Raw genomic sequence first — 13,129 nt, forward strand, 5'->3', positions numbered from 1 at the left:
AAGAAGCTTCACAGTCCTTCACACTCCTTTGCTACTACAATTCTAGCGGCATGTCCTACACCGCATTGATCCACACGTCTCTCTCTCTTTCCTCTGCCAACCAAAAGAACCCTGTGGAGGAGCATGTACGAAAATAAAAATATTAATTAATCATTAATCATTAATAATCCAAGGCTCAAAGCTCAACATTAATTACAACCACAACCACAATAGCAGCACCAGCAAGAATAGTAACGACAACCATGATAATTATTATTATAACAATAATTTTCAAGAAATACATTTTACTATCTTTAATATACACAAGGTTGTTGATAATAATGAAACTCTCTTTTTTTTTGTTGGTTTGTAGAGATATCCAAAAAGATTTACTAAGCAACGTCTAAAACCATTTGGAACCGGTCCATGGTTGACAAGCTCAGAATCCCAAAATGGCAAGCTTGAAAGTCAGAAAGAAACCCAAGATAAGGACGTGCTACACGGTGTTCCTCTAGAGACGATCTTGCATCCGCAGCCAAGTGAATCAACCCGAAGCAAAATAAAGTCGCTTCGATTGAGGATCAGACAAGCTCTCAAGGCACCAATCCAGACTCCTACACCTTATTTGCGTCCACCTACAGAACCACTTGGTGGTCTGAGACAGTCGCCCTCAGACCGGTTTCTCAATCGAAAGGTGCTCTCGCACAGTGTCAGCTACTCATACTCTTCTCCAGGGGATCGAGAAGTGTCTTGTTCACTCGACAGCACAACCCCTGAGCCCAGTACGCCTACATTGGTACCGATTCCAATCCGGACCTCATTGGCCAGCAAGATCAAGTATCGGTTTATCGACAAAAAAAAGGCCAGGCTTCAGAAATCGGTGTCCTTTAGTGCCGGCAGTCTTCCTTCTTCTGCGTCGTCTGACCACATCACACCCTTTCTTGAACCAACCACCACCCTGTCATCGCCACTGTTCGAACAGTCAGACTGCGCACCGATGGATGAGGATCCACGGCCCGATCCGATCCGGCAGCGAAAAGAAGCCAGGCGACTGATGTCCGTGCGGTTTGCCAAGACGGCGTCTGTGCATGGTGCATTGTCCAAGTATGAATATGATAGAGGGTCTGATCCGGAAGCCGCCTGCACTCGTCTGACGGCTGAACTGGCCGCATTAATCAAAGAAGAATTAAATGATTACAAGATGAATGAAATGCAGATCCATGCAGCCAGTCGATGCTACACTCATCTCTTTCCTCTTTAAAACAAAACAAACCAAGACACAACAACAGATGATTATAATTATAATTATGATCTTTATCGAGAAACGAAATTAAACCAGTCTTCTTTGTTACTAGGCAACAAGCAATACTTTTTTTTAAAAAAAAAAAGAGTTTAAAATAAAACCAAATAGAGAAAGTCAAACATATATATATAAAACACGAATCAAAAACTGTTTTTTTTTTAATATAAAAATAAATGTGAGTGTGTGTATGTATGTATTTGTGTGTGAAATAAGAACATATATATAGGGTGTTTCAATTTCTCTCATATTGAAAGAAGAAGTAAAGAATAAATAAATAAATAAATAAAGAAACCTATATGACATATAGATATATACATGTATATAAAAACAAGATTAATAATTATTATTACATTATTATTATTATTATTATTATTATTATTATTTGGAATAATAAAGATAATGATGATGATGAAAGGAAGAAAGACGAAAAGTGGGGGTGGTCAAAAGGAAAAGGAATACTTTTTTTAAGCAAAATAAAATAGAACAAGGGAATTGAAAGAAAAATTACAACGCCATCACAAAAAGGCTGGAAGGGTAAGGGTAATCAAGAGAGAAAGATATATATGAAGGAAGGGAAATGAACAGAATAGGGAGGAGGTCAAGGGGAGGTAAAGGCATAATACAACAGTAATAATACTAATTTTGGCAAAAAAAAAATGAAATATGAAAGAAAGAGATAGAACATATACACACAAAATGAATGGTTGGGAGGGGGGATCAAATATAGACAATCAGAGCAGCAGAAATATAAGAATAGATAGATAGAAATAAAGGCAAAGGTAAAGGTAAAGGTAAAGGTAAAGAAGGGAAGGGAAGGATACTGTCTGGAAAGGGTAATAAAATTCATGATAATAAACAAGGAAGGGTTTGGCGGTGGATTACAAGAAAGAGAAAGGGGTTTTTGGGATCAAAGAAAAGGATTGTGATATGTACAGATAAAGAAAACAAAACAAAAATAAACAAACGCAAGAGGTTTTCAAAGAGTGAGCTTTTTTGAAGGGCGAGGAGGAGCAGTGGCAGATCTTGGGCGAGTAGGACGAGAAGCACGTTTGATAGCTCTTTCGATCATGACTAAAATGTCCAGGAAGATAATCATCTTGTTAGCTTACAAAGATAGGCAATATCTGAATAATTCAACCAAAACAATGTACTTACATCGACATCTCTTACGATCTACAGGCGACTCTGGACAGTCCTGAATACAGAGTCCGTGCTGGGTCTTGGCTTGCAAATTGGCTTCTTTGCATGACGCAAGATATTCAAGAGAATCCCACAGTCCAAGAGCTGCAGCATAGTGAAGTGCTGTCCAACCTGTATATGGTAAAATGGAATTAATATTGATATTGATATTTAAATACTTATCTACTTATCTACCCAACATTTATATTGTCAAAAGAAACTTACCGTCATTGTCAGGATGGTTCATATTAATATTTGCATCTTGTACGAGGTAACGGACCACGGACTCATGACCGTGCATTAAGGCAAGATGCAGCAGCGAACGGTTGTGAACATCCCCTGTTGTGTGTCGCATAGAGAAGATTCCGGACTGCTCAATTGTCCGGTCAATGATTTCCGTGAGCTCGGTAAGATCACCTCGGACACAGGCGTCAACGAGTACAATCTGGGGCATAAAATGTACCTGACGTGGTGGGTGGGTGTGCTTTTCGCTCACAGTAGGCCGGTTTTCTCCTTCTATTTCTTCTACTACTGTTACTACATTCTCTTCGTCTTCGTCTTCGTCTTCGTCTTCGTCATCTTCATCTTCATCATCTTCGGCTTCTTCGGCTTCTTCGTCTGCATCTTCTTCAGCTGCCTGGTGTTGATAATCAGTTGGGACTGATGGGAAACACGATGGTCTCGGCAGTTTAAGTGAACCCTGGATTGCCCAGCTATCCCACTCCGATGCTGGAGAAGGAGCCGAGGGCAAGGCTGGGGGTGACCAGCAGCGATCGAGTGGTGTAGAGGATGCGGCTTTGGCTGTGTCTTGAATGGGTTCTTCGACTGACGAAAGAGATGAGAAGGATGATGTAGAAGATGACGATGAAAAGGATAAGGGGGAAAGCGTTGGACGCGAAATAAGATCATCTGTGACGGGATAAATGGTATCTTGCTGAGCACCAAGACGCTTCTTCTGATCAATTTGGACAGAAGCAAAATAGTCTTGTGGGATAGGAAGTCTGATGGGCTCACGAGCTTCCTCTGTGCCCTGGACGGCTTTTTTCATGAGGAGGGAAGGTAGTGGCTGGACGGATGATTGGCGGGGTGCGGATGGGACGGTTACTGTTATTTTTGCAATTGCAGTTGTTGTTTTTGTTGTTGTTGTTGCTGTTGAAATCGCGGCTGCCGATGATGCTGCTCGGGGGCGGTTTGTTATTGTTGCAATACTTGTTGCAGTAGATGAGGTCTTCCTGGTTAGACTTTGGGGACCCAGGGCAGACAGACAATCGGGATGAGAACAATCGACCGGGCCGAGATTACGGGCATTCCGGAAGGCAGGGTCCGCACCGCAGTCGAGCAGAAGTCGTACAAGACGAGGCATGTTAAGAAAACAGGCGACATGAAGAGAGCTGTTACGCTGACCCCATAGGTGGTTCACAAAAATCTGGACTTCTTTTGGACTTGCGGTTTGTCGCAAAAAGCCCAGAATCAAATGAGCCATTCCGTCGCGGCGCTGCAAAAGAGCGAGCTGAAGAGCGTTTAGATCCGTGACTTGTTTTCCGAACTTGCGGACGGCTTCTGATCGGATAGGAAGGTCGAATTGGATCACACGATGCTTGTGGGATGCAGGGAAGAGAAGAGGGTCGTTTGCTGCTCTAAGGGTCAATAAGACACGCGTAAGATGGGGAGCACGTTCGGGATCCTGTGAGAGGGTTGTGAAGGCATCCCTGCTGTCGTTTGCGATCATGGACTGGATAGATTTCCAGAGTCGTGAAGGTGAACAGCAACTGGCAGATGTGCACTGCTTTGTAGGATGATGACTGTCATGAAGGACGGCAGCCATAATAATGTGAGTGTATGAGAGAGAGAGAGAGAGAGAGAGAGAGAGAGAGAGAGAGATAGTGTGTGTGTGTGTTGTTTGTGAATTTGTGAATTTGTGTGTATTTTTATTTTATTTATTTATTTTCTTAAAAAAAAAATAAGAATATATAATATAATATAATATAATATAATATAATATAATATAATATAATATAATGTATGTATATAGAGATAGATATAAAGAGAAAAAGAAAAGAGAAAGAAAGAGAGAAAGACTAAAGATGAATAAAATCTGGTGGATTCTTATCCCTGCAAAAGCATAGACCCACGGACAAGTCAGAAGTGAAAAATATGTGTGTACAGACACATAGACGGAAGGGCATGTGGCTGGCTTGTACAATTGGCCTTGCTATAAAAGAATAACCCATTTTGGTATGACTTTCCGTGGTTCCGACTGGGGCAAGACTTTTATTTATTTTTGGCTGTTCAGATCTCAATCGTTTGTGTGTGTGTGTGCGACTATATTTCTTGGTCATTCTTACTCTCTGCCAAGCTTGATTGTCGAGGCAAGGTACTGTAGTCCGAGACTGGTCAATATGATAAAGTATGATCTATAGGCTAGGATAAAAAAGAAAGTCAATCTCATAAAATAAAATAAAATAAGCTTAGAAGGTAAAATAGCATAATCACAAAGAAGTAGAATTTTTACTCAAACAACCCATTTTTATTGGACCAATAAAATCTTGTATATCATACATGTCACTTACTTTATTCAAATGACATAGACTCTTGTACACACTCGTACACCATACAAGAAGTATATATCTAATTATATATAAAATTGATAATAAGAATGTAATAGATCTTTATTGTGCAAAATAATAAAAAATAAAGCTAAAGCTAAAATGGGTCTGATTCTATGTACTTTCTAGACACACAGATCACCATTAGCCATATAGGTCTTTTTACATCTATCTATTTATTTATTTATTTATTTGTTTATTTATACGATTTATCACAAATAATCGATAGAATTTATCTTTCTTGCGACTTTACAAACAGTCAAGGTAAATCTATAGACTTTTACTTTAGTTTATTTTTCTCGTTTGAATTTAGCTCTAGTGCTGTTATTATTATCTTGTAGCACATTCAACAGTGCTAGAGGTCTGGCCGCTTGTCTTTATTATTTTTTTATTCAGTTTCTAAAAAAGTAAACGTCCCGATACACCCACATATCAATAGCAATATAGTTATAGTTATAGTTATAACTATATACTTATTTAAATGCTCATTAATAAACCAGGAATTATATCAGCCTTCTAGTTGCTTCTTGATTCGGAACAACAAAGAAAGAAACAAAGAAACAAAGAAACAAAGACAGACACCAAAATTCTTAAATATGGAAAAGGACGCAATTGTTGGAAATAATTTGTTTCAAAAGAAATATATTATGGGATATCTGTCCCTCTTCCTGGAAACATATCTATAAAATAGCAACTTACACAAGCACAAGCACAAGCACAAGCACGAGAACAAGCACAAGCACAGGCACAGGCACAGATACAAGCACAGATACAGACACACACACAGAGAGAGAGATAGAAAATAAACTAACTGTTGGATAATAAAGAGTAGTTAGTACAAGGACTTTAAGGATAAACTCAATTGAAAGTACCCTTTTGTTAGTTTTAAAATGGATATGAAGCTATAGACTATGATCTTTAGTCTAATGATAGTATATATAAAGAAGAAGAAAGAAGAAAGAAAGAAAACCCCTTTTGAAGATGTAAAGTATATATGTCGATGCCCGTGCATGTACACCCTGTCTTTATTATAAATTACCCAAATATTTTCTTTGCAATATCATCAAGGCATTATAAAAGTTTGATACACTATTAAGATATATATATATATATATATACAGCTAAAATGCGTATATTTATCATCCTCTGGTTAGTTTGAATTGTCTTGACCATCAATTATGTTTATTATCCACAACACAATTTGAAGTATTAATGACAATGAAACTCAAGATATTATACTATAGTATAATATCGTCGATCACAGTGTACATATCAGTGGATACCTATGAATGCCTTAGTACTGCATTATTGTCATGGTAACCGTTGATTGTGTCTAATAAAGTCTTCAAGTACTCCAGTTTCAACTGTCTTGTTTTGTCTTACTCACTTCAAAATTATTTTGTATCGCTAACTGATATCGAATTCAGGGCACACAATAAGCAGGGCCTGTCCTTTCTCGGCACACTTTCTAACCATTCTACACCCAAGATGTTGAATCTTAAAAAAAAAAAAAAAAAAAAAAAAAAGAGACAAAAAAGACAAAAAAAGCTTAATTCCTGATTAGTACTTGTAAGCCAATAGAAGTGTCAGGAAGCTAAAAATTTCCATATAAAAAAAAAAAGAATTATTTGGTGTGTTGTGTGTGTATGTGGAATGGTCGGTTGTTTGGAAGTACAGTTTGAAACATATCCATTAATACAAACAACAACAACCCATGAGCGAATGTTCTTGTGTGTTTAAGCAACACCTTTCTTTGTTTGTTTCTACTCTATTAAAAGGGTATCTGTATATTTGGTGTATGTGTGCTACACAATAGTCAAATTTAGATCGCATGTTCACCATGCCTCTTGGTCAAATCTATCTATCTATCTATCTATCTATCTATCTATCTATATATATATATATATAATATACTTTTGAATCTTGTATATGTGTTTTACCAACTTTAACAAATGACTAACGTATCAAACTATCTTGAATCTCAGGCTACACACAGTAATACTTTTTATTTATATTGTTAATATTATAAACAGACTCCTTTTATTCACTCACTTGCCGGGTATTTTATATGTACACAAAAGGTGGTATGTTTTTACAGGATATACAATATGAATATATGGTGTTCAAGAAGGTGGGTTAAAGGGTGTGTTGATTCAGGGATATTTTACTGTTTTTGTTTGTTGATATTTTAAATAAATAAATAAATAATAAAATCATGGGGATATAGAAATATAGTAATTTTCTTTATTTTTTTCATTTATTTTTTTGGTATATAAATTCATCATTGGATTCTATTCTTTAGGTCCATGCACCGTCTAGATATGGTGAGTCCGAGCTCAAATGTGTGTACAGTTATTTATACAGAGAAATATAATAAAGGAAATCCCATCATAGGCATTATAGGAATCATCAAGGTTTCGCTTTTTCTTTTATATATACAGATTATACTTTAGGGACATATTTGACCTTTGACACCCACGGATAAAGTCTCAAAAACGCACACACATTATGGAGTACAATATTTTGTATTATTATTATTATTATTATTATTATTATTATTCTTATATGGGCTACAGATTATTATTGATTTGAAATACAATATGTACAGCAACATTGGACCTTTCAAAATGCAAATGCAAATGCAAATAAGAGTGAATGAGAGTATGACAGTTACATGTATATATAAAATAAAATAAGCGTACTTGTTTTTTTTTATCTATTATCACACTTTCTTATTATATCCAGTAGTTACACATACACAATATTCATTTTTTTTTTATTTCTTTCTTTCTTTGTAGAACATTCAATAGAACGAACAGTCTACAGTGTTTCAAAAGTAAATAAGATTATTTTGTCATAAATACCAGTCGCAATGTCTTTACAAATGTATATATAATTTGGGGGCTGAGTGTGAGATGGCCATAGTATAATAAGCCAAAATAAGAATAATACAAACGATATAGTAAGGATCAGTTAAAGATTCAAATCACCAGAAATAGTAAAATCTGTAGACTAAACTTGACATACAAAATGACACTTGACAATATATACACTAATAGTAACAGCAATAATAATAATTTAATTTAATTTAATTTAATTTAATGAATAAAGAAAAGGTACGATAGATTCAATTTGACTGGACTAGACATAGATCTTCTATAAAACACAAAAAAAAACCACCAAATATCTATAGTTTTATTGTAGACGGAACTAGATGCCACAAATTGCAGTAAGCTTACTAACTAGTTTTTGTGCGCCTAGAGGCAAAAAAAAAACAGAGAGATGAAGAGGTTCAATAAATAAAATTATCTGCATATATGGAATGGTCGTCATTGAGCTGTTCCTTTTTTCTTTGGTCTATTCTCAAGTCATCCTGTCGCACGATGGTATAAAAGTGCTGAGCGAGACAAAGATAATTCACGAGACCTATACGTGGTCATCTTGGTATTAAATATGAGATCATATAGTGTAAGGTTTGAATGCAACAGCTGGATATCATCATGGTTTCTGAAAAAGACAAAAAAAAATAGTCATTTGGGCTATAGGTTAATTTCAAAAGTAAAGAGGAGGTGGGAGTACAGAACATAAACATCGATGGAATAATCGATAGTCAGTAAGTAGAGAAGGAAAGAAGAGAGAGAGAAAAAGTTAAATAAAGTATATAAGAGTGAGTCTCATTAATCAAGATTATGATATTGAAAAAGAAAAGATAAGAGACGAAAATCAATGGCAATGTTAAAGAAGTATTGAAAAGTAATAGATATATATATTAAGAACTTGCCTACAACATTAGAGTAGATGATAGCCAAAGAAGTCCAGTTAGCTATATAAACAATCAAACCAAAAAGAGAGTAAAAAAAAAAAGAGCTAATTCTGTCATTAAGTAATATAGGAGAAATGTCAGATTCTTATATGCTCAAATATACCCTATGTCTTCAAGTTAATCAAATTTAATGTACTTATATACAGAAATAAAGCATGTTTCTATCTAAACTATCTTATAAATCTCTATTATTGCATAGGTTTTATGAAGTGTAAATTAGAATATTTTCAAAATGTCAGGTGGACTTTTGAGTAATCAAAAGAACAGAGAGACCATATATTCTGTCCTAAAAAATATTAAGATGTCATTGTTGGTAAAGTCAATGCCGACATGGAAAAGAATGTCAGAAAAAGTCACCTTGTGCAAAGCTTTACACATTATACCTCTGCTTACCAAATCACATATCCATAAACTTTGCGACCGGTATAGCACTGTGCAATGAAATGGGGGATCTGTTATGATCTGGGGGTATCTGATCGAGAGGACTTGTTTCACTTGTTTTCGTAGATAAAAAATACGGGTAAATTGAAACATGTAGAATTTTTTTTTGAAACCATTTCCTCCAATTCTCGTATAATCTTCCTACTGCTAGAAATGATGGTTAAAAATTCCATGAATGCAACTCGAGGTCTCGTAAATTAAATAGTACAAAAAATAGAGAGAAAAAACAGTTTATTTTGCTCTGCACATATGAGCAGAAAGAACTGCTCCCTCTTTGAGACAATTGCAATTACTTTCACGTAGTGGGAGTATCAACTTTCAAAAAAAAGAACAATAGGGAAGGTAAGGTGGCTTCACAAAACTCTTGCTCTTCTGGTACAGATATATCTTCTATTCGTTTTTGAATATTGTGTATATTTCCTAATTATATTTATAGAAGTGTGTTTTCAAATAAAAATAGATAAACTACAAGGTTTTTCCTTTTGGTCTGCGTGCGGTTAGCCTGGAATTTGTGTTTTTTTTTGAAGCAGATAATATTCTAGCAAATATATAAGTTTAAGATAAATACAAAGAGCAAAGAGCAAAGAGCAATGCAGATTATATAAAGAAAATCCTTTTTAGGTAAATCTAATGCCATAAAAAAAAAGGCTTTAGATGTTATTTTGATTGAAAGGACAAGTTAAAAAGAAGAGGAGAGGATTTGTGGCTATTAATGTGTCTTTAAAAGACATTTATTCTAAAAGATGTACAACGTTTCACATTAAAAAGAAGAAGAATAGAAAGTAGGCTACATAAAATGGGTGACAATATGTTTCTTAGATAAGATACTTCTTACTTATACTTTGTTCACTTATTTATTATAATGGAGGCAAAACTACCACCCAATATTCTCTCCTACATTGCAACCCATGTTGCTAAAACAGACCGCATTTCATGTGCTCTAGTCTGCAAGCTGTGGACTGAACCATTTCTGGGTGCTTACTGGAGTAAAGTGGCAGTGACCAGATATGTCTTGCGATACATTTTTGATCCACTAAAGCAGAGAAAAATCTACCAAACAAATGCACACCGCATGTGGGCTTTGGACATTAATCACATAGCCTATGAAGATATCAAATACATTCCAGACTTGCAGAGAGTTTATCCCAAGATAAAATACCTTGAATGCTACGAAGATCGAGATAATTCTCATCGGGTTACAGATTCGGTTAATTGGAGTCTCTGGAATTCATTAACACATCTGAGCATAAGTTTAAACTACGAGCCCTTTGAACTCGAAAAAAGTTTCATAAAACTGTCGGTATTGTCTGGTCTTGTTCATTTTACGCTGAAGCCGTCGCGTGGTAGAGACTCTAATATAATTTCATGGGTACAATTTGAATCACTTCACCACAACTTGCCACGGTTGGAATATCTAGTAGTTGAATATGGTCTTATACAAATATCAAAAGACGATATGAGAGTAATAAAAAGCGTCAAGTCAGCACCCGCTATTGAAACTCTACTCATATTTGATACTTTTGTTGATGCTTCATGGACAGCATACTTTGCAATCAAGTATCCCCACCTACAAAATCTTAATTTCAAATCGTATTCTTATGACAAAATAGCACGCCACTTAATCTACGATCAACAACGGTATCGAGATCAAGTTGAAATACTGTCAGCACTTGATCGATTCTTTCCCTGTTTAAAAAAATCAGAAGCATGCAGCATTTCTTATAATGGATGGCCGTTCTCTATATTCTATGACACTCTTTATAACTGTGGCGTAAATATAGAGAATTTTAAACTTTTTTTTTTAAAAAAAAAGGAACCAAGCAACATGAATGGTCTCAATAGCTGCACCAGACTTATTTCGGGGTCATTGAAGTTTATGCGGGTCTATGACTATGCCCTTTCAAAAGAGTAGCGGAATATTGAAATTTCCAGCTTTTTCCCAAAACTAGTCGAGCTATACATAAATGTCGATGGATATCGTGTCGAGATAGAGAATATCTTGAATCAATTCCCAGTCTTGCGATCATTGTATATAGAAAAATCTTCCGTAGATTTTGGAAAACATCCACAATCTATTAGCATACAACACTCGTTACAAAGACTGGAAATCAAAAATACAAAAGTCGCCTTACGCTTATTCAACTATATATCCCTTCGTTGTGAACATCTTAAATTCGTAAAATTACACAATCTTCTTATTCGAGATACTGAATTGGATGAGAGTGGGCAAGCAATTTTCGACATGTCTTTATTACAGCTAGAGACCCTAATCGTCTACAACATCACATTTAAGTCCAGGGCTGTTAAGCATCTTGTCATTGAACAAATATATAATACCAATATTTGATTCACCAAGCCAGAGTCATACGATGCAAATACCCCGAAAAAACTGGTATCATGTATGCTCGGACAAGACAAATAAAAAGCCAAGGCATTTGGCATGGGAACTTGGAAAACGTGATATTGAATTTTCCCAGAGATACTGCAAAGATCATCTACACAGAAGCAACCGTGAAAAACGACGAAAAGATATGGAAAGAGATGAAGATGGCTATGTCCTGAAGAGGTTCTGGAAAAGAGATTTGCAGTATGATGTCCTAATACTACGACTCAAATCTGTTGAGAAGCATTTTCTTGATAAGAAGAGGATATTGTAGACTGGGTCACTAATTAGCTCTCTTTATAATTTATGTGTTATCTTTACGAAATTACAGCTACAAATTTATTTTACAGGCTGTCATTTGAGAAGTTACAGTAATACTAGACAAAACAAACTCTCAAGACATGTATTAGTAATAACAATAACAATAATAATAATAATTTAAAGGTTAAATATCTTGATCTAAACAAATCTTTTTGACTGATATGTAAAGTATATATATTACAGGAAATCAATGGAATGGAAAATACGCCTATGGTGGTATCAAGAGCTTTGTGTGTGTGTGAAATATAAGCCATTATTTTAAAATAATACCCACACCCCATCTTTGGACTATAACTCAAAAATACACAGTAAATGCAACGGACAATAAGTCAATTCTTTCATTTTATACCTTACTTCCCTTTTTTTCGTGAAAAATAAAATATAAAAAACCTTGTATGCACCATTATCATTCATAACATATAATAGTATCATTTGATAGAACTAATTCTTTATCTGTTTATTCATTTACTCATTTGACACTTCAAGTCAAAAAGATTAGCAGGCTGTATAAATACGTAATGGAGGTATGGTCGGTACAAAAATTACTTGTGCCTACCTATTTTTTTTCTTACATTAAATCAGCAATGGATTTATACCAATGGCACATTCCGGGAACTTTACTAAACACTGTCTTTAATAAAGCGACCTGACGTCGGAATAGAAGCAATAGACTATATTATTCGCATGTGGGCAGCTTCACTTACATTGATAATACATTCAAGCATCATGTTGTTGCCTATAAGTGTATTTGATATCAGAGACAAAGCTTATTTAGTATGTGCTATAGCCATGACATACCTTACCATTGAAATGGACCATAAATTTTAGAATTGTTTTTTTTTCATGTTGCTCAAAGCATATGAGGTTTGATTCAACTCGTTTGCTCCAGGTAGCAGCTTGGACAAATCATCTGAACCCTTGACCTCAGTATTGCTACATTGAATTTCTCCAAAAAACTTGAAAATAATTTAATAAGCTTTTGGCTTGTTTAGGTTTGATTTGGGCCATTCTGATTTATACTGTATATTGGTCTTGGAGACATTTTGAGTGTATATTGTACTTATATTTACTACATCAGCAATAGATAAGATGTG

The 13,129-nt window shown here is 35.2% G+C and overlaps 4 protein-coding genes across 4 annotated transcripts; 3 read left to right on the top strand and 1 right to left on the bottom strand.

The window, feature by feature from the left end:
• Positions 1-1,033: 1,033 nt before the first annotated feature.
• Positions 1,034-1,240, top strand: PHYBLDRAFT_118523 (hypothetical protein; the record flags this gene model as incomplete). The annotated part of the gene is made up of 1 exon (XM_018428640.1): positions 1,034-1,240. The coding sequence occupies one exon, from the start codon at positions 1,034-1,036 to the stop codon at positions 1,238-1,240; it is 207 nt and encodes a 68-aa protein (XP_018285333.1).
• A 1,018-nt stretch (positions 1,241-2,258) lies between these two features.
• PHYBLDRAFT_151546 (hypothetical protein) lies at positions 2,259-4,286 on the bottom strand (the record flags this gene model as incomplete). Its single annotated transcript, XM_018432702.1, has 3 exons — positions 2,259-2,353; positions 2,438-2,593; positions 2,687-4,286. The coding sequence occupies 3 exons, from the start codon at positions 4,284-4,286 to the stop codon at positions 2,259-2,261; spliced, it is 1,851 nt and encodes a 616-aa protein (XP_018285334.1).
• Positions 4,287-7,019: 2,733 nt separating this feature from the next.
• PHYBLDRAFT_174333 (hypothetical protein) lies at positions 7,020-9,011 on the top strand (the record flags this gene model as incomplete). Its single annotated transcript, XM_018437231.1, has 9 exons — positions 7,020-7,062; positions 7,101-7,198; positions 7,644-7,743; positions 7,887-7,903; positions 8,179-8,183; positions 8,261-8,296; positions 8,436-8,535; positions 8,613-8,680; positions 8,960-9,011. The coding sequence occupies 9 exons, from the start codon at positions 7,020-7,022 to the stop codon at positions 9,009-9,011; spliced, it is 519 nt and encodes a 172-aa protein (XP_018285335.1).
• Positions 9,012-10,193: 1,182 nt separating this feature from the next.
• PHYBLDRAFT_174334 (hypothetical protein) lies at positions 10,194-11,988 on the top strand (the record flags this gene model as incomplete). The annotated part of the gene is made up of 4 exons (XM_018437232.1): positions 10,194-11,102; positions 11,145-11,239; positions 11,264-11,645; positions 11,692-11,988. 4 exons carry the CDS (start codon positions 10,194-10,196, stop codon positions 11,986-11,988), a joined length of 1,683 nt encoding a protein of 560 aa, XP_018285336.1.
• Positions 11,989-13,129: the final 1,141 nt, after the last annotated feature.

Source organism: Phycomyces blakesleeanus (assembly GCF_001638985.1).
Source record: "Phycomyces blakesleeanus NRRL 1555(-) unplaced genomic scaffold PHYBLscaffold_30, whole genome shotgun sequence".
NCBI classification, from domain to species: Eukaryota; Fungi; Mucoromycota; class Mucoromycetes; order Mucorales; family Phycomycetaceae; genus Phycomyces; species Phycomyces blakesleeanus.